At 41.9% G+C, this 21,764-nt stretch overlaps 1 protein-coding gene across 5 annotated transcripts in view; it reads left to right on the forward strand.

The window, feature by feature from the left end:
- The first annotated feature begins 939 nt into the window (after window positions 1-939).
- Window positions 940-21,764, forward strand: part of ST6GAL2 (ST6 beta-galactoside alpha-2,6-sialyltransferase 2) — a 51,659-nt gene continuing 30,834 nt past the window's right edge. Inside the window, exons 1-2 of one of the 5 annotated variants that reach the window (XM_068679544.1) lie at window positions 965-1,070; window positions 2,226-2,291. In XM_068679544.1, coding sequence (XP_068535645.1) covers window positions 2,259-2,291 — 33 coding nt within the window. In that variant the 5' untranslated portion in view covers window positions 965-1,070; window positions 2,226-2,258. Of the gene's footprint in view, window positions 1,071-1,337; window positions 1,481-1,541; window positions 1,693-2,225; window positions 2,292-21,764 lie in introns of those variants that run through there. The other 4 variants (XM_068679536.1, XM_068679554.1, XM_068679576.1 and 1 more) reach the window with 4 other exon arrangements.

The raw sequence follows: 21,764 nt of genomic DNA on the forward strand, positions 1-21,764 counted from the left end.
TTCTATTTCCGAAGTTACATCTCAGTTTAGCTAACTGCTTTTTTTTTTTTTTTTTTTCCACTTTAGTACTATTTGTGTCTGTTTCAGCACTTGTTTCCATGCTTTGAAGGCATGCCTTTTGCAGGGACGTTGTTCTGCTCATCTTACTCTCAGCAAATATGGGCACAGTGAGAGTCAGAGTGGCATTACCTGTTACCCGGCCACTTCTTAAAGCTTAGATCCGGCCCAATGAAGGTTATCGAAGCATTGTGCTAATTACTCCTAGGTGAAAACTTCCTTGGAGCAGACTAAGTAAAACACGAGTCGATCTAAACAAAGGCAGCCAACTATGCTCCAGGGTATTTTTAGATGCTCAGCAAGCTGAGAAGGGATAGCAACAATTGCACTGCGAACATTTCTCGTCCTCCCCGGCGCTGCGAGTAGAGCAGGGGCGATGGGTGCCGTGCGGGAGCAGCGGTGGGAGCGCGGATTTCCCGCAGCCCCTTTACCACCTACTTGATCCCTCGTTTCCTTTGTGCTCGCGGATCTGGCGGCCGGGTGCTGCCTTGTTTTCCCTCGCCGCTTTTACGAGCGGGTTAAGGCGGTTCTTCTCGGGAGACCTTTGGGCTTCAAATAATTGCCTTTAATTAACGCAGCCTAACCTTAAAGAGCTGAAGCCGATTGAAGCTGCGGGAACCCCATCTCCCCGGCTCGGGGTGCCACCAACTTTCCATCCCGGTCCCCCTAAGCCCCCCACAGCCCTCCTAAGCCCCCCATTGCCATCTCCCCGATGCGGAGGGGGGGCTTCGCTGCCGGCCCGGCCCCCGCCCGCTCGCCTCCCTCCCACCGCGCCCTCCTCGGGAGCCCCGGCGGCAGCTCGGCCGCCTCCAGCTCCTCCGCCACGGCCCCCCAAAAGCTCAGCGCTGTCCCCCCCAACCCCGGGGGAAGGGAAGGTGCCCCCCCACCCCCTTCACCGCAGCGCCCGGCCCCTCCCGCCGGGGGCCGCCCCCTCCCCGAACAATGAGGCCGGGCGGCGCGGCACGGCACGGCCCCGGGGCAGCCCCCCCGAGCCGCCCCCTCCCCATCCAAAGGTAACAGCGGGGGGGGGGGGGAGAGCAAAGGGAAGGGGTCCCCATTCCGGGAGGGGCCGGGAACGAAGGGGGTGCTCGGGAGGGGGGCCGGCCTCTTGCGGGGGGCGGCTCCTGAGAGCGGGTGGGTGGGTGGGTGGGAGGGAGGGAGGGATGGAGGGGGGGGCGGTGCCGCCGTGAGCCCCCCGTGTCACCTCCGTCGCGATGCGGGGGGAGCGGGGGTGCCGCCCGCCGCCGCCCCCCCCTTCCCTCCCCAAGCCCCTGCGCTTTGTGCGTGCGGCGGCCACCAGCATGCGGGGGGAGCGGCAACTTGTGGGAAGCTGCTGCTGCTCCTCCTGCTGCTGCTCCTGCTCCTACTGCTGCTGCTGAGCCTCGGGGGGCAGCGCCCCGCAACGCCCCGAGCGCCCCCGGAGGTACGTGGGGGCACCCCCGGGAGGAGGGCACTTTTGGTGCTTTGTCGGCTTCGTGGTGTTTTTGGGGGTTTTATTCCGAAGGGGGAGGGTTTCTGCTCCGCAGCCTTTCGCTGGGAGGGAGGAAAACCCTCTCCGCGCAGCCATAGGGACTGGAGGTGGCACGGCTCGGTGGCTTCTTGGCTCTAACAGTTTTCAGGCGGGGAGTGTGCGGGGTGTGTTTTGGGGAAGGGCTCGCCTGCTTAAAGGGCTTGAATAGATGTGTTTGGGGAAGCGGTGCTTTCCAGGAATCTCAATGAGACCTTTTCTTGCGGTTGCTTTTTCAGGGCTTTTTTAATTAGTTCTACATTTGCTTGTGCAGATCGCGCTTATAAGTAGTTAGCAATCGTATTAGCATATAAAAATCGATATCCTCAGAGGAAAAAATAACGTTTCTTTGCATTTACCTCTAATAAGCAACATAGATCACTTTTGTGGACTGCCTGTATATTTTACTGGGAACATTATCTTCTCTAATGCTCCACTATCATTTGTGGTTTATTCTGTCATGGTAATGTGTTTCACTTAGTACTGCAAATAAAATTTGCCAGCTTACTCATTTGAGTATGTTACTTGATAACCGTTGGAGTAAGATTTAGTCATCTCATTTCTTCATCTAGGAAGAAATATTAAGTAATAGGCTGGAGGCAGCAGCAGACCTCAAGGTTAAGGTTTTTGCTAGCTTTTCAATCTGCTTTTCCTTTTTCAGTCTTGCAAACTTTCTGAACTTTAACCCTTTGCAATGAAACTTTCCAGGCGTGGTGTCTGCATCCAGGTAATTTTCATACATATATTTATATTTGTCTTGGAAAGCTCACTGAAAAGTAATTCAGTTCATTTTGATAAGGTTTGGGGGGGGGGGCTTTTGGGCAGGGGGGAAAGAATTTTTGCATTTAAAGGTGAAACTTTTGCAAATTTTCTAAGAGTATAGATATATTTTTAAACTTTAAATCCAGTTTAGAGGTATTTAGGTATCTTTTTCCTTCAGATTTGCTTTTGTGATGATTTGACTGGAAATGCTCTGGTGGTTACCTGCTGGTTTAGTGTGTGTCTTGCTAAGACTGAAAGTTGCACTGCTGGAAGATGTGATGAAATTGCTCTCGCAGAGTCTGGAGGTGAGGTCCTGCCTGTGTATTCAAACACAAAGGTACATCCTGGCAGACCTCAGCTTCACTTCCCATTTGCTGTGAAAGTACTGGGTTTGAGATCCTGTAAGTGCAGACTTTCACCTATTTGTAGGCAGAAGTCTTCTGTGATGGAGTTTATGACCTTCACAACTCCTGATGGGCACTAAGAAAACTCTTTTTTTCTTCTACAGTTCATCTCGGCAGAGGACAGGATTTCCCAGCATTGTCCATACTGCACATTCAGGGTTGGGGGATGTGTACAAAATGTTAGAGGTTTGTTGCAAAGTTGCAGACCTCAACGTCTATGTTTTGTGATGCCTTTCCTACTGAGGAAAGGAAAAGAAAGGCCAAGCAACCAGGGAAAGTATTACAAAAACTTTACAAAATGAACTTAAAAAGGATGTTGGGTTTGCATACATAAGTATCCCAGTAGAAACATAGGAAATTACAAGCAGGTTCACCTTATCTCTGTCCTTTGAAATCTTCACAGTGATTGTTTCCTATGCACTCTTGGATTAAACACAGAGTTGTGTATAAATAAACCTGGATATACTATTTAAAAAATGTAAGCAAAATAGAAAATAATTCTAGTCCTATAGATTTTTTTGTTGTTGTTTCTTATTTCAGATTAATGAAATTAAATAAGAAAAAAACACCAAACTGTTGATAGTATCCTAATGATTGTATTCCAAATTGATGCTGTGTGTGTAAGTTACTGTATATAATAATAGAGGATGTTGGGTTTTACATGAGTTTTTGCAGTACTTCTTGTCCATCAGAAATTGTATGCAAATCTCTCTGCAGTAATTTTCAGACTGTGTTCTGGGCACTTTTCTGTATTTCCTAAGCAATTGGCTGGCAGTCCGCATTGAACTATTTGGGCATATGGTGTTGGCTCCTTTTCCTCGTATTTAGCTACTAATGGCATTACAAGAAGCCAAAATATATTAAGTACCCCTCTAATATTAATTATCTTGATGATAAATTGCTGCAAATACTGTTAATATTGCAGATGTATATGCATGATTTGTGATCAGTGTGAAGGCAAATCTGGGGAACAGAGTCAGAAATAAAACTGAGATTTGTGAAGGTCTGTTGAGATGCTGTTACTGCTACAAAAAAAAAAAAAAAGCACTCCTGTGACCCAGTAACTTTGGAACAAAGGCATAGGGGACTCAATTCAAGGAATGCAAAATCTGGCATTACTTCTACTTTTGTAGTGCAGAAATAATTTCTGTCGAGTAAGACTGCTGGGTTCCTCTGAGCAAAGGTTTACAACCCTTAAAAAGCTCTTCCTGACACTAAGCAGCATCCCTTTTGTGCTTTTGAAGTGTACTAGAAAGACTAGCTAGTAGCATTGGTACTGATGAATGGAAAAGAAAATTTACAGCATCAGATACTTTTCTTTAAATTATTTCCCTTGTTGTTAGTTATTATGAAGCATTAGACTGCCACACTTGAATATAATTAATGTAGTAAATGGTTTGTTAGGCACCATATGACCTTTTGTCTTGTTTAATTATAGAAGCTTAGTGCAGTGGTCTGTGTACAATATTCGGTCAAAATAATTGCTTTCAGACTTTTATCTGACTATGGTTATTTTTGGAGCAGCTGCATGCATGGCTTTTTTCTGAATTTTGCACTTTTTAGGTTCTCACTTGTAATTGTGCCACTACATTTCCAATTTGTGTAATGAAAAATAAGTTAGTTGCTGTGTGATCTTGTTGGTAGTAATACAGTAATGAAGTTAAAACTATTTCTTCCAGTGGTGTTCTGTATCTTGAAAATTATTTTAAGAATGTAAAAGTAGCAGCATAGAACAAAATCTGTTCCATGAAGAATTTACAGTAAAGGGTTTGGATACAGCAAACCCTTATTCATGTGTTTCATTGCATATATTAATTTTGTAATAAATGCTGTCTTCCTCCAGCAGAACTCATGCTGCCATATTTAGGGTACCAAGGCTCTGTGAAAAGATGAATAAAACTACCATATTATATCTGAGAATAATAATGTAGAGGAAAAAAAAAAAACACAAAACTGATACTAGGTGGAAGTCTTATGACCATTTTATATTTCAGATCCAGTCTTTTCTGTGGTGCAAGCATTGAAAACTGTTTTTTCTTGATCAGTAACATTCTGAAGAAAAACAATGTTGAAAAGAAATTCAGCTTTATTTTTATTTGGCCTGAAAATTGTATGTAGATTATAAACAGTGCTTCAATACTTGGCCCTGAGGGCAACGCATGCCAAAATCATTATGTTTGTTGTATACATTTTACAAAGATTGGCTGTTTCTGGAGGGATAAATGCTGGGAGAGTTAAATGTCAGGGAGCTGTTGTCAGTATTCTTGATGAGGGTCCTTGACCTTGGGAACTTGCTCCTAACAGATGCTGTGACAGAGCCTGTTTGTCTACAGGCCTTCAAAGCCCTTTTCGACGCCAGTCGCTTTGGAGAGGCCAAATCTTCTACGCTGCCAAAGACTGCCAAAAATTCAGTGGGAGCTGAGAGAGTGCAGCAGCGCTGGGCTCTGGGACGTGTTGGTCCTTATTGCTGTTATATTTAATTGAAGATGCGACTTTACAGCTGGATGTCTGTGTTACTGCATTGTGCTTTCTGGAAGGTTGCACTTCAGAGATCTAAATGTAAAGAAAAGTTAATGTTATTCATTGTATAGATCTGCAGTTGTCATAATGGTAGGATTCACCACAGGTTTTGTGCAATCCACTGTTTGTTGTATTAAATAGTATAAATCTATAGGAGATTAGGATGTTTTATAGCTAGAGTTGTGAAGTGGCTGTGAGTGCTCCCTGGAGACTGAACACAAAATCATGTGAACCAAATGACTGTTAACTGGGAAAAGTAGAGTTTCTTCTTCCCCTGTGCTATGTGTCGGTCTGGGTGGAAGATAAGTAACCAACCAGGTGTAGAGGACTTGGTGACATGTGGTGGTTTGTTCCGCAGCTTTGTGAATCCATTGTGTCATTCAAGGAGCCAAGGGTCCAAAGAGTGTAAAATTTGTTATTGGATCTTTATAGGATCCTCAGTTTAAGATAACTCTGCTATGCTAAGTTCTCTTCTTAATTTTGATAGTGGAGTTGCTTTTCAGTCCATCACTGGAAGGATAAATTTTGGTCTGGTCGCTGTCATGCCTGTTCCTCAACAAAGACTCCAGTCCTCTCTCTACAGAAGACCAAGTCTCTTCACCTCTGTGATGCTCTCTGTGAAGGACAGGGACTGGAGTAAACACCCTTAGTCTATAGATATGCAATGATGTATTCTATAATAACAGTCCAAAGTGCCCTCATTCTTCAGGTATTTGCATCACCAAGAAATGCAGAATTTGACATTTTATGAGTAAAATGCATCCACAAAGTCTTCTTTATAGAAATCATCAGACTGGTTCCTTGGTAATATGCTAGTTCAAAACACTGTTTCAATGCAATACCTTGCGAATCTGGAAAATATTGTTGACATTTTATAATTCACTATGCATGGAGGACTTGTTCAGCTCTGAGCTAGTAAGGGGAGATCGTGCCTTCCACCCTGAGGCTGAGGCAGTGAATGCGGGTCAGTAACAAATGAAAGCTGCTACCATCTGATGGTTGTTCAGTCACCTGTGAAATGTGGTTTCTAATAGACAGGTTTCCGCAGCACTGAAGCAGCCGTCGCAATTAGCTGAGCAGAGCCATCCCCCTTGTCGAAGGACTCGTTAGAGTGGCTAACAAGCACATCATGCCTCATCTTAGCCTAAAAACCATCCTGCCAGTTAAGTGTTTCCAAACACTTCCAGCACAGGGAAGTGTGATTGCTAATCGTGCTCCGTCTGCTTGTGGAGAGAGCGCATTTTATTGCTGGCACTGTTAGCCTGTCTCTCCTATAAAGGCTTAATCCGTAAAAGCAGAAAGAAGTAGAGCGCACAGCCGAGTCGATCAGGTCCTGGCTCCAGCTGAAGTTGCTTGCAGACTCTTCAAAGCCTCCACTGGTTTTGGGTGTCAGCCTGTGGAAGCATTTTAGAGGGCACATCGTATCTCCCAGTGAAACTAATCATGTACAGACTTGATCGTAGTTACTGACAAATTGCCTGAGAAGTCAGTGATTAATTTTAACAAATGAGTTTCCTTTGAATGTATGCTCATGCATGCCAATTATAACAGTATGCCTATGATAAAAAATGTTTTTTTTTTCTTTGTTTAAACTTCAAACGTGCTAGTGACTGATTATTTTTTCCAGTGTCTTTAAACACCTATGTTTTATGGTGGCTATCATTGTGGGAGGGAAAAAACAAGCAAACAAAACAAGTGCTCAGTATTCCCACGTATATAATAAATACCAATGAAATGTTGACATGGGTTGCAAAATATTTTCAAGCACTTAAGGAGTATTTGACATCTTCTATTGTATAGTCTAGAAAGCCTTAAGTGTCTTCAGCAAACTCAAGGCCTGATCCCTTTTCCCCTAAATTCAGTTAGAGGTCTCACACTGAATTTAGGTAGGCTTTGGATCTAGACATATGTGATTTCTCGTTTGTATTCCAGCTGCAGGCTCTTTTCAACAGGAGACAATAAAGTTGGATGGTAGGAAGCAAATCTCTTGGGAAGCATACATGCGTTAGGTCATATTCTGATATATTGAAGAAGTTGGTTTTAAAACAAAGCCTGCTTGGGCTAAGTATGTCACAAGACATTATAGAAGAAGTGCTAAGAATAAGAGGAATGCAGGAATTTATTGGGGGGGAAAAAGTGTACTGTTGTTATTGAAGAAAGCACTGTACAGTATAGAATCTTTCTAAAATCTTTAGTACTAGCAGAGAAATTGCATTATATCTGCATAAACAAGCATTATTTCTTAAGAACACAGATGTGGTTTATGGGAAAATCAAATAGTGACATGCTTTTAAACATTTAACTCGGATATAACACAGTATATGGGGATGCAAGGCCATGATCTGACTACGTTGGCTCCACACACAGACCTTGTACTAGCACCGCTGAAGGGCACGGAATATGAAGAGCGGTTTTACACTGATGAGTTTGCATGACGGTAGCTGTGTGATGTTGACATTTGCTTTATAATATGTCACCTTTTCCCAGAAGCTTATCATTCACCCATAAAACATGTGTTCTGATTTAAAGCACAGTTTAAAGGTCTGCTTAAAGAATGGAGAAGTTTTACTAAATATAAAAATGATTACTTTGACAAAGTGGTGATTTTTTTTTCCTTTTTCTTTTCTTGAACATACATAACTCTTAGTAGCTTTAGATTTAAAAGACATTTAGGAAAAGACACTTAGAAAACCGGAAGTCCCTTAAAAGATTGTTTCTTTCATTATCTTGACAAACCTTGAAAAGTAGTTTCTGTGCCTGCGTAGTGATTATGTTTCAGAAACAGTTCTTAGGGATTTTATTATGTGCTGAAACATATGTTTATAAAAAAGACTATAACCTGGTGGAAAAAGTGTCTTATAATAATAAACCTGTCGATGGGCCATATGCTGCAATCAGTATGTTTGAAAAAATAAATTCTTATACAAGTGTTAAGTAAGTTTACAGCCCAAGTGTTAAGTTAGGGTCAGACTGTGACTGGTCCTCTGTGGATTGATGTGGGGAGGAAACTGCCTGCAGATCCTCCTCATGCTCTTTTCATTAGCTCATGCAGCAGCCCATGGAGCTGGTGAGGTAGCATACCTTTCCAAAGGACGGGGGGGGATGCTCCTGGTAGGAGCTCTGTAGGAGACTGGAGAAGTCTTCTTCCTGCAGCTTTCTTTGGAGCTCCATATGCTTGTGCTGATCCAGTGCAGGTCTGTGTATAAACTTGACTGAGCTTTGCATTGTCTTTCCTAAGAAGACCAAGCTTTTGAGGCAGAATCAGAGAATCATGGAATGGTTGGAAGGGACCAAAGGTCATGTACTTTCAACCCTCCTGCCATAGGCAGGGACAGTTTCCATTAGATGAGGTTGCTCAAAGTCTCATCCAGGCTGGCCTTGATTATCCACATTTAACAGATGACAGAACATATATATATAGGAGCTCTGATAAATACACAACTGGATGAGAAGTGTGGATAAAACTTCAGTTCTTCCTATTTATTTGTCTTTAATATTTTGTGGGCTTTGTGTGTGTGCGTGTTCATATCACAGCTTCTTTAAATGTAGGAGGTTGCAAAGCCTTTTGTTTCTGAAGAGCAAAAGTAAGTTGCAGTAGGTCAAAGAATGTCATTCTTAAAAGGTACTTCTGTGTGGGATCAATGTTTGGTAAATGTAGACACTTTCAAGTCTATTCTGCTTTCAATGCACTCGCGTAACTCCTATGAATGGGAGTCATGCATGTGTGCATCTCCAAAAGAATAGGTCTCTTTGTAACTGAGGTACTTTCTGTGTAGAAACATACTTCACTCAGAAGTGTTTTTAATGTCCTAATGTTTTCCACCACTGATCAGCTGTGCACTGCTTATTTTCCTGGGGACTCTGCAGGTGATAGTCATTGTCAAAGGAAATATCAAAGATTACGGAGAATTGTTTAAAGTAGTTGACCATGCCGAAGGCTGTGTCAAGAGATGCATGAGGTTGCCATAGTTCCCGTTGTCAAAATCAAGATTGTGAACAGAGCAGTTCCTACCAGGAGCAAATTCCTTCCTCAGAATCTTTCCAGGGTTCATCAAAGCTTTTACTTTGCTCAGGGGAAATTTGTTTCTTGAGGGCTGAGATCTTCCCCCTAGGTTTCCTGCCCAGAAGTTTAATGAGGTATGTTGTGTCTATGTGTACGCGGCTCCCAGTCTGTAAGAGACTCTTGGAAACCAAGAGAGAAGAGCAAAGAGAGGGAATAAGCTGCAGAAGCACCCAGACCCCTGCAAGCAGTTTGCAACTGTTGTGGAATTGGAAAATAGATTGAATCAGTAATCCATGGAGAAGGGGGGACTTGGGAGTTATGGGGATGTTCTTGGGAAAAATAAGGCTTAGTGAGGGTTGAAGGAATGGTAAACAGACAATACAAAGTCTGGGGAGGAAACCATCTGTGCGTGGTGTGTGCTTAGCTTTCCAAGAGGCACTTTGGTACTGGCAAAGCTTAGAAGCACCCTTGGACCATTTCTCTTCAGCCTGGAGAAACAGAGCTCCCCCATGGAGACTGTAAAGTCTAGCCAAGTACTTGCATCCCATTGGACCTGAGGGAAGGGTCTTGAGCTTCGGCACTGCCTTCTGAGCATAGCTGATGAGGTGATGAAGGAGGCTGAAGTGGGCCAGACTGGCTTGCCTACAGTATATACAAGCCAACATGTGGTGTTAACAACTGCAGTGCTCAGAATTTGTACAAACCCACACTTAGTAATAAAATAGCCTGCAACTAGTCAAAGGCACCAGTAGTAGCCAAGCAAATTTGGAATGTCTAGGCCAACCATTTTTAAGTAATGACGAGCCAAAAAAAATTAGGATACAGTCCAAGAAATGTAGAACACCTCACTTTTCTGGAACTCTCATATCTCCAAGATGCCTTGGCTGATCTACCTCAAACTTTCCAGAGAAGCTTTCCTTGGCACAAGATCGTGACTGTGAAATTTCATGTGACTGGGTTTTACTTTGTTGAAATTACGGAGGTTAAAACTGGAGCCTGTTATAGAAAGCTAATCTCTCCTTTAGAAATATTTCTGCATAGTGGATACTCATTCCATATTAATTGTTCACTGCTATTTCTTGTTCGGGCCAACTGTATTTCTGCTATTGATTTTTATTTTATTTTTTTAAAGCATAAATTTATAAGGCGTTTAGCATTTCAGCCATTTAGCTTGGAGCCAAATGGTGTATGGCTGTGTACAGGCAAATGTGGTGAGACAGAAACATTAGCCCTGTATCCATACAAGAAGGAGTCACAGTTTGAGTCCTGATTCCACCTTGCTATAAGTGGAGAGAGATTTTTGGAGTGTCTGGTTTGAGAGCTCACTGTTTAATATAGCTTTTACCTCTCTGCTTGGCAGAAGGGAATCTCTCTGTCAGCCTAGTTCTTGAGTATAAAAAATAAGTTTTTTTAAAAAAGTATTTTTTATTTTTTTTATTTAATAAATCTCATTGATGGCCATCTTGTCCTTCAGTTCAGTTGCTTGGTAGCAGCTCCTGCCATGGAAAGCCATGAAGGTGGCAATAGCCTAAGATTGGCAGCAATTTTTTCCATGTTTGTTCTTGAGCTACTCTTCGTTATGTCCAAACAACTGTAGCCTGACACATTTAGCTGCTAAAATTGCAAAATTTAAGATAGGTGTTAAAAATATGGAGAAAATGTTCATGGTCCTTAAAGTGCCTCTTATTTCTTAAGCTGGGGGTGCCCTGGCTATAATTCCTTTCTGTGTAGGAATGAGACCTGGATATGTACCATCCCTTTCTTCCAGTCTCAGTGCTGGTTCCTGGATGATATGAAGATCAGAGCAAGCCATTGCAGATACTTGCTATTGTTATATGAAGCCAAACAGATGACAATGAGGAAAAGCCTCTAAATATGCTGTATTTAAAGACACTGAATTAATTTGACTGAGTCACTTTATAGTCAGAGTGAGCAGGGCTGGAACAGATGTCAAGCCGGAATGAGCCTTCACCCTGAGGCTGCAGTTGTGAGTGTTTGAAGTTATTGCTTGATTGTATTTTTCTTTCCTGGGCTAAAGTTTAAAAGCACCAGGAGAATCTCAGCGGAAGTCCGGAGGTGCTGCTTTGTGAAGAGACAAAGTGCCATGGATCACTGTTTGGTAAGACTGTTTCAGGCAGGATCTCTCCTCTAAGGTCTGCATTTCACGAGGCCAGGAGGCGCTCCATGTATGTGCAAGGCACAGTCTTTGTGCTGTTTGCCATCTGTACTGATGTTAGCATATGTACCGGAGGGAGTTGTTTGTTAAGATTATCATGGGTTAATTCCTGAAAGGGTGTGCCTGTGTAAAATACCTATCAGAAGATTTTCTCTTTGCTCAGGCGTTTTATTATTAGGAGCACTAAAAAGGCCAACAGAGCCAGCTAAAAATCAATCTGCCACTATATAGATAGCCAATGAGAAGAATGCAGGATGAGTGTAATGAGATCACAGCTACTTAAACCAGTGATCAGATATGCTGCTACATTCTGCAAAAGCTGCAAGCAGTAGAGAAACCCTGCTGAAAACTCCTGGACCACGGAATTAAAATAATTAAGCCTTGCAGTCACTGGGATATGCATTGCTTTTGCAAGGTCGTCATGATAAATAAGGGCATAGCTACCGCATGCACGCTGTACACATGGAATTTTGCTTTTGTCACGTATGACACAGACTCTTATTTTTTAATATCAACTACTTGCAATTGAAAATACCCTGAGGATTCTTCATGTGGTGAATCCATAGCTATCAAAAAGGCCAAAGCCATAGCTATCAAAAAGGAAATGGAAAGCAAGATCTATAGGTATGAGTATGCATCTTATGATTACTGAGCTAGCTCAAGCATCACTGCACGTCTCTGTAGCGCTCTGCATAGAGACTTCCTGAATGATTTCTTCAGTAAGCAGGGCCAGAGTGGAAGAGATCACCCTAATGAATTTTTATCTTCTTGGCATTTCTAGCAATAGCGTGTCTGCACTCTTCAGACTGCTGAACTGCAAAGGTTTGAGTTACTACTGGTGCTGTTTCATCTAGTGCCTGCGGATGAAAGTTTCCAAGGAGTTTCATAAACCTACTGCACAAGATGATAGAAGGGACAGAGAACTGCATAGCCGGTAATACTGCAATGTTACAGTATTGTCTACTGCTGCAGTAAGCCCCAACTGTGCTTGGAAGGTCTCAGGCATACCAGTACCATGGCTAATCAGGGAAGCAGCCAATAGTAATTCATAGCCTTGACTACTGAGTAATTCAGCATGGCTAAGACAGACATCTGATCCAGCTCAAGAAACTCAGTAAAGCCAAGTCTCTCTACAGTACTGTTCGGTAGTGCCACTTTAACCCTGTTTCTGAACTTGCATATTTATTTTCTAAACAATAGTTAAATGGCATGACATTTGAAATAAAACCCCTATACATTCCTTGATATTATTTCCTTATTTACTGACTTTGAACATTTTAAGTAAATAAGGCAGTAATCTTAACAGCTGTACAGCTACACAGAGACTATCATAAAATCACAGCTGTTAGATGGACTGTACTGGGGTTTCATAACTCAAAGCTATAGTGTAAGTGCAGAATGCAGCCAGTAAGTATATGTCATAGATTAAAGTCAACCTTGGTCTGTAGGAACCCCTTCGTATGTGATCCCTCCCCCATGTTGTTCGGAATCAGCTGTAAAGGAGAAGTGTGGTCAGTAACAGCACAGCAACAGGAGGATTGCTTGTGACCTCAAACCATTACTTTCTCAGAAAGTAATATGTGATACCACATCAGCTCCACTGTGGTTTTGGGATATAAACTCAAATTGAATTTTTCATTCAGATCTGCTAAAGAAAACAGTTACATTTTTGTTCTTTGAAATGGAATACCTTTCTAACCAGAATGAGGTAAATAGTTTCCATCCATCTGAAATAAGGTTACAAAAGAAGAAAATTTCAAGTCCCATGCATTAGAAGGACTCTGGAAAATGCCAAGTGACTTGGAAACAGGCATGCTGAATAAAAGCGTCATCAAGATAAAGGCAGATTGGGTCTAGACATACAGCAAAGGTGGCAGGTTCGTAGGTCTTGGAGATGGTTCATAGTAGGAATGCTGTTCCTTCTGAGGTTTTTGAAATCAAGAGGTAGTTATAGTGACATGGTAATGCCAGAAAAAAAACACAACTATAATCTGGAGTCACCAGTCAGATGTTGTGGCTGAGATGCTGAAGAAATAGTAGTTGTAGAGAGAGTTATATAGAGTACATAAAGTGTATATTATATTAACAATGTTACATTTTCCAAGAAAGACAGTGCTTTTAGAAAGCAAATGTCATGTACTAAAAGTATATTTTTCTCCTATTCTCTGATGTCCAAGCCAAGTAAAATTGATTTTAAACTAAAGACACTAGTGTGCCTATTTCTTACAACAGTGTGCTTGGCAGAGAAGTGATGGATTAGAATTCACATGTGCTTGGGTTCTCTGACTGCTGGAGAGGAAACTGAGCATGGTACCTACTGACGAAAATGCTGGCTCCTCCACAGCGTGCCCTTGGGCATGTTCTGTTTAAATGGCTTGAAAATATGTGATTATTCTTTATGTGCCTGTCCATACTCTGCTTCGGTATGGAGATGGTGACATTTACAGTATCTGCAGTCTAGAATATTGCTTTTTCCATAGCTTTTAATTGTTATCTCTATTTATGGGGAAAAAAATTAAGAGGCCTTGGCATAATGATGGCGTGGAAGGTTTAACGGACACACATCGTTACCTGCATGTGGTGATAAAGTTAGAAAACACTTCAAAGAGATTGAGTTTTTTTTTTTTATTTGTTTGATCAGATCATTGAAATTCTTTTCCTTTAATTTCTCTTCCCTCATGGCATAAAACCATGCAAGGCTGCTTGTTCTTTCATCAGAAATGATTCAGACCTGAGGGACACTTGTAATTTGGAAGTAATTAGTAAATAAGTCAGATAAATACTATCCATTGAGAATTGTGAAAGCACGTTGGACAGGATTCATAAAGAGCTGTATCAAATTCTAACAATTAAAGCTTAAAAAAATTATCAGTAGTTAGTATGATAAGTCCATTTCATCATGAATTAGTTCACTGTTAATTTTCACTGCCTTCTGAGCAGTTTGAAGAGATTTTGCAATCTCAAAAAGTGGTTAAAAAAAGAAGAAATTCTGTAAAAGTTATAACATCTATAGACTAAACTGTGACTGTATCCATCTATCTGATTTGTAATATGAGCCTGGGGTTTTAGTATTTATGTGCAAAAGCAGTCAGTAAAGTTATGTCCACGGACATTAGGTCTGAAGCTCCAGTTACTCCATTCTTCTCAACTAACTTTAAGTATTATTATTACTTTTTTTTTTTTTTTGGTTCTTCTGGAATACAACATACTATCTATCTGCTTGTTTAAGGAAAGTCCAGTGGTGTTCATTTTTGTATGTAGCAGGCAAAAAAACTACTTGTGGGATTGTTGTTACTGCTCACAAGTGGGCTCTCAAAGTGTGAAAGCAGAACGTGAGGTACAAGCTGTGTTTGAATAAACGTTGTTTGTAAGTAGACTAGTCTACTAAACAGTTCTTGTTCTTAATTGGTCTTTAAATCTTTATAGTCCTCTATGTAAATTTCACTTCAGAACTGTAAGATGCTACAGGATTATACTGTGGCTTTGTAGCGGCATAGGGATAGGGTTATGTGAACATACAGGGCTGCACCATGCCTTCCTGAGTCTCATAACCTGATGTCGCTCATGATCCCACACAGTCTAGATGAGGTGATACCAGGTTCCATATTTGAGTTTTCATGGATCTTTATTTCATACAATTCACTGTAGTTACTGGAAATACTGTGAAATTATACAATGCAAAGATAATTAAAATGAAGTACAGGTTAATACAAATTCAGAAAATATACTGTACCTATATTCTGTTCTCTTGAATTGGTATATTTTTAAATCAGTTAACCAAAGTGGGTGTAGTAGTTGGTAGATCTACCACTACCAACAGATTTCCTACTAGTGAATGTGGAATTACCAATGCTTTGCTGAAAGATGTCATGTTCAACTACAGAATTATGCAAGTTTTACTCTTTTTACCTCATTTCCTGAACCTCAGCAGACCAGACACAAAAGGGTGTTTTGTACAGATTATTGAAAAATCTGAGAAATCTGAAGTAGATTGTAGGCAGATGATGACCAGATCAAGATTTTCATCATTGCTTGATGGCATTCATGCTTTCTGCCAGTATATCTTTTTGCATCTTTATACTCACATTTAGCATGAACTGCAATGTGTTTTTCTCCAGTAGTTTAAAAAAAGTGGGAAAATTTTGCTCTGCTTGCAGTCATGTTGCACAGCACACCCGTAACTTCTCTAGTATTTTTAAGTGTAAGACTTCTCCACCAACACTGTTGACTTGAAATATAGATGCAAATACAGTAAGCAAAATGGTAAAAACATTGAGCGTGAGCTCTTAATTCAGACTAAATGTTAGTTCGTTCATTTTGTCTCTGAGCAGAACTGAAGCAGGACTGAAAACCATCAGCAAAATAGGTTTGATGGGATTGGGTGTTGCTAAGGAGTTGATCTATGTTAAAACAAAGATTTCTTTCTCAGAACATTCTCTTTTTGTGCTGGCAGAGAAAACCTTTTCCTGATTGATTTAGGGCAGTGAATTGGCTTCACTTTATTACTTGCTCTGTGCATTTAACACTTAAAAGCTGCAGACGTAGATTGGGACTCTGTTATGCTAGGAAAGGGGCAAAAACATAAGGAAATTTGTCTCTGTCCTTACCAACTTTTTTCTCAATTCTGCAAATGGTTGATGCCAGTGTTGCTGATGGCCTTCCAAAGTGGCAGATGGTGCTCTGGAGTGGGAAAACTCATGTTTTCTGGGAAGGCCGCAAACCTGAAGAAAGGCAAATGCTAGCTCCAGAGAGGCTCCCGGGAAAAGCAAGCTTGCCTTAGCAAGTGGACCTGCTAAGGGAGTGTGAGCAGACCCCAGCTACTCCTTGTAACAGCCAGGAGGAAACTTGTGCCTGTGAGTACATAGTTGACAACATGCCATAACGGAAAGGAGAGGGAAAAAGAGTTTTAGATGCTCCTGGCATCTCCCTGACAGGATGGAAGGAGGTTACATGTCCTTCATGGCTTGAGGGAGTTGCTTCTCTTTGAGGGGCATCCTCCTCCCTGCTGGGACAGTGACCACTTTTCTTCCCTTCCCTTCTCTCCCTCTTTTCTCTGAAATAATTATGTTCTTTTAAGCGGAGCATGCAGAAGATAGGCAGCATTTTTGCATATCTTGACCACTTAAAGGCAATTTCAAAAGGAGGTCTTTTTAATGAAATCAGCACTATTTCAAATGACTGCCTGTTGGCTGAAAACCAAAGGCAATGTAGCAAGCATTTGAAATCCTAGCAAATATTTCTATGAAAAATTTGTGAATTCTACCTGTTGAAGAGTTGCAGGAAAGGAATATTTCATATGTATACTGGACTTTCACATGTATACAGGACTTTTCCCTGTGGATGTAAAGGCATGTCAAAAACCTCTGCCAACTATCTCAGTAGGAAATACGTATTCTATTTCTCAGATTCATCTGTACTAGCCTGTAGATCTAACAGTACAAGGTTTTAGATTGCATTGTCTCTTACGACAATACAAACTAGCATCAAATGGTAATTTCACTGTTGTATCCAGTGAGGATGAGATTAGAATACTATTGTGTTATGTCAACTTTCATAGCAAAACTAGCTAATGCAACTGTCTTGCAGACCAGCCAACTCTTTGGTTGGCTCATGGTTCCATGATGGTATCCTGTGAGATCCTATTTCTCTGCAAAGTTTCCAGTCAGGTAGAATTCAATTTCCAATGGCTAGGGTCAGGTTACAAACAGCTGTATCTCCCACAGAAAAGATTTCTGTTGATCTTGCCATAGTTTAAACTAATATTGCCCTGAGCCATGCATAAAACACCCTTCAATACAAATACCACTTTATTTTGTTTTATGAAGCCAAACCAAACATCCTGGCTAGTGTAGGTTGGCTTATCATCAGAATAGTCATGTTAAGTATTAAAATATATTTAGAAAGAAAAAAAAAAGGGAGGGGGAGGGGAGAAGAGGAAGTGTCGCAGTCCAGGAAACTTTGATTTTGGATTGTATTTGTAATGTAACGAGGGCTCAACTGACTTCATACTTCAGTTTCTTCCAGGGTGAAACTTTGCTCTAGGCTAGAAGCTTGAAAGAAAATAAGCCTGTAGAGGATATGTTGTTTGTATGTGTGTGATTATATAGAAATGAAACTTTAACAGTGATAATTTTCTAAATGTTCTCTCACAATTATGTTGCTAACATAAAAAAACAGGAGTTGGCACTGAGATAGAACTGAGAAATTAGGAACAAATTATTTACCATTGTTCTTTTTTAGAGTTTTAAAACAAGGGCTTGCTTGCTTTCTGGAACAAATGTAAAAAAGACAAACCAGAGTTTAATAAAAAAAAAAAAAAAGTCAGTAATAAAAAGTGAAGCAAAACACTGCCTATAGGACTTGTGTTATTGGAACATACAGTAGAAACATACTTTATAGATATAAAACTTGCTGCTATATTGAGATATGGATATTCAGTATATCTCAGAAATATTACTGCATCAGAGTGGAAAACTGAAGTTCTCAAACCATTTCTGCTTGGAACAATTTATGAATTTGGTCAAGGTTTTGTGACACTATTGACACAGACCTTTTGTAACTGTGCTGTCTGCTCATGTGCATGTTAGTATAAATGTTTCCTTCTTTCAGGAAGCAATTCAGATTGGCCTTTTTCAGTGCAATTACTGCTGTGTTAAGTTCAAGTAATATAGCATCTAAAAACATTTATGGAGCAAAGAAAAGAAGCCTTTTATTCTAACCTTGCCAAGAGCAGAAATAAAATGAGCTGTTGTACTCGAAGTGTAGAACTGCATGAGGATTTGTAACGTCCTATTTCTCGTGGTTTAGTCTTGTGTGCAGTCTGAGATGTGTGATTTAATGAGACTGTGATTCGTTTATCCTGTCAAGCTTTAAATAAAACACCCTCAAAGCACTTCCTTCCTTTTTTGAATTATGTGTTTTTGCAAGTACGGTATCAAAAGCTGTCCCTTAAAATGGGGAGGGGGGACCAAATACAGTTATACGTGCTGGCTGGATTTCTTTCTTACATTTTATTAGACACTGAGTAAGCTATCCATTTCTCCACACCACTGTTGCGTTTCAGGTCTTAAGAAATTCCTGCCATCATGTTTGGTTACACATGACATCAGTATGTAGGCATGGACTGCTCCCGAACTGTGGTTTTGCAGAAGGAAAGGGATTAAAATCTTATTCTTTGGGCAGGGGAGGATCAGTCCCACAAAAAGCCAGGCTATGCTGAAGCCAGGCAGTAAATCCTGCTTCTGCTAGGGGTATTCAGGCACCAACTGTGTCTGTAATTTGGAGCATCTCTGTATAGGCTGTGAAGTGACTGTGGAAGAGGGGAAAACTTGTGCAGCTGTTTGTGATACTAACCCATCACAAAGCTCAGCCTGAGGGTACCCTGGTGCATGGGGGTAAAGGGAGCAAGGGCTGAGCTCCAACTAAAGAATGCAGTGGGTGCCCAAACACTGAGAAGGTGTGGAGCAGAGTGTGTTCCTGGGGAAGAGCAGCCTGAAAGGAATGGGGGAAGACCCATCACGGGTCCTTCTACTCACTTGGGTCTCCCATCTGTTGCAGGAGCATGCTGGTTTCTCTCCCATGAGTTGCTTGGTAGAGAGTAGGGTGTTCTTGGCCAGAGCCTGCCCTCTGTAGGAGCAGGGCTCACCTGGTGTTTCCCCAGAGGGTTTGATAGTTCTGGTGGGAGGAAGTTTTTGCTTCCAGTTCTCACCCCTCAGTGCTGAGGTGCCCCTGCCTTCCTGCCCTCTGTGCTGCTTTGCAGCTGGACTGGCTGGCTTCCTTCCTGCCCACCCTAGCCTCTCTCTCTCGCTTCTTCTTCCTCCCTTTTTTCTATGTGCTCACTTCCTTGTTGTTGACCTCCCCTTGGCAATAAAAATAAATGCCTTAATAAGGTGCGTATGAATGAATGGAAGATGAGCAAACAAGTATTTGCTCTCAATCTGATTGCCTTGTTTCTACACCTGGCTTTCATCTCCAGCCAGCCTGCCTTTTCAGCGTGCACCCTCCTGCAAATGTGCAGCATTTGGCTTCACATGACCCTAGTGCTGATCGGGTCCTCTGGGAACAACTGTGGTTCTGGCACATCTTGCAGTTTATGAGGGGGAGCAGAGATGTGTAAACGTAGGGCAAGGAAAAATATGGGCTGCTTTATGGCCTGATCCATGAGGTTTTGCCTGAGCTGAGGAACTACTCGGATATGAGAATGTAGCCAGCTAGGATGGTCTTTGTTCAAATCTAGAAGCCTCTGTGATTATCCATGAATTTCACTTCGAAGAGGACTTAGCGTATCTTTGGATAGTTGCAGTAGTTTTATACTAATGTGTATAGGAGGTTTGTGTGTGTGGTTTTGTTACTTTGTTTGCTTTTTGCCTGCTGTTTGGATGAAGAGGCAGTGCTGTGGCAGCCAAAGTGTGACTGAAAACTGCCCCTACCAGCCAGCTGGTACTTCTGCAAGTGGTGTGAAGATAGCTTAGCAGCTTCTCTGCTAGCTGTGTGTGAGGACGTGCTAGGGGCTATAGCCACGGTGATGGTTTCTGCACCTGTGTCCTGTGGTAGAACCAGGCACTGCTGACATTTGGTGTGACTTGAAGCAACTTTGAGCTTTTGCATCTTGCTGTGAGCAGGGCCAGGGCACTGCAAAGGTCTGACAAGAGCAAATGGCAAAAATAGGGTTCAGAGGTAGGTAAGGCTGAGCATACTTGGTAAAGGGATACGTAAGGGGATCCCTGAAAGGCAGATGGAGCTGATGAAAGGTATGCTATCAGGATTGCTTATTTTCAGTACAACTGTGTGATACTTCTGCTGTTTTATAGTCTTCTTTGAGGAACCTGGAAGTGATTCACACCAAAATTGTTCTGAATGCGATGCATGGAGAAATGTAGTGCATTTCTCTAAAAACCCTTAATTACAATACTGAGACTGTGGTCAGCTCATAACCAGTCTGTAAAAGACAAAAAGGTGGTGTTTTCATTCCTGACCAGAAATGTGGGAGGAAATTCTGTCTGGAGTGTTGAATCTGTGTGTATTGGAGAGTGAGAAAAGGTGCTGCAAGTTGGATAGGTGGAGGCTGATCTGAGAGGTGCAGCCAGTCACTGCAGAGCCAGGTTTTCCTTGTCCTTTGATGCTGTGATGATCATTTCCACTGGCAGTGGCAAAGTCTGCATGTGAGGCTAAGAGCTAGTATGGTTATTTTTACTTCTCTCCTGTCAACCCACACTCGCGTAACCTGTATGTGGTCTCTGGGTTGTGCAGGCGGTGCTGTGGGCTGTAGGAAAGTGATAGCTGGCTTCAGTGCCAGGCAGCTTGAACTTGATGATGGAGAGTGGATATCAGATGCAGAGAAGATAGCTGTGACCTCCCACTAAAACCTGGAGATTTTTGCTTCTAAGCCCCCGTGCTCCTACAAAATAATCTAGGACACGTTCTTTGGCAGAAGCCCCACTGAGCATTCCTCCAGCTGCTGGGTTGCCAGCTCGAGTGGGTTTTACTGTAAGTCTCACTATATTTAGTAATTTTCATACAGCCTGGGCTAATAGAAATGGGTCACTATTTAAAAAAAAAAAAAAAAAAAAAAAAGTCCCCACCACCTCCCAACTTGAAATCCTAGCTTTTATCAGAGAACCTGAAAGCAGGCATGCTGCCTGCCTGCATCCATCCTTAGGAGCAAACAAGAACCTGAGACTCTGCTTTTTAAATGCCCTGACTTGGGATGCTTGCCTTGCATTAAAAAAAATGATTCAGGTTAGCAATGCCATTATTTTTGTACCTCCCAAGGAATCTTCCTTAAGTAGAAGATAAGTAGATAAGAAAAAGACACCGAGTGATACTGAAGAGAAAAAAATATCCTACTTCAGATCATTGAATCACTTGGATGTTTTTTTGCAGCAAGTTAAGAAAACATCTTCTGAAACAAGTAACAGAGAATGCAGCCTGACTCCTCTGAAAATAACGTTGAAGAAAGTAGCCAGATTTATCAGGACTAACAAGGAAGTTGTCCAAAAGAGATTCATTAATTAGGAGGCCTCATCACAGCCAATAAGACAAGTGCCCAGGCCATCAAGTGACTAATATACATCTTTTGGCAGTCACCGCTCCCCACAGGCTTGCCTGTCTGTTGCTGCCTACTGTACAGCTTGCACCACAGAAATGATGTGATAATGCTAAAAACCAATTTGGCACTTCCCACACAAGGGGATGAGTGTGCTTCCCCACCCTGGAAATGCAGCCTCCAGCTGTCTTGCCCTATGCCAGAGGTTTCTTAATACCCTGGAATTAGCTGACTAAGAGATGAGGCAGACTAAAGGAGCATTTGCTATCTGTTCGGGCTGCCTAAGCTTT

The sequence above is a fragment of the Anas acuta genome, chromosome 1 (assembly GCF_963932015.1).
Source record: "Anas acuta chromosome 1, bAnaAcu1.1, whole genome shotgun sequence".
NCBI lineage: Eukaryota > Metazoa > Chordata > Aves > Anseriformes > Anatidae > Anas > Anas acuta.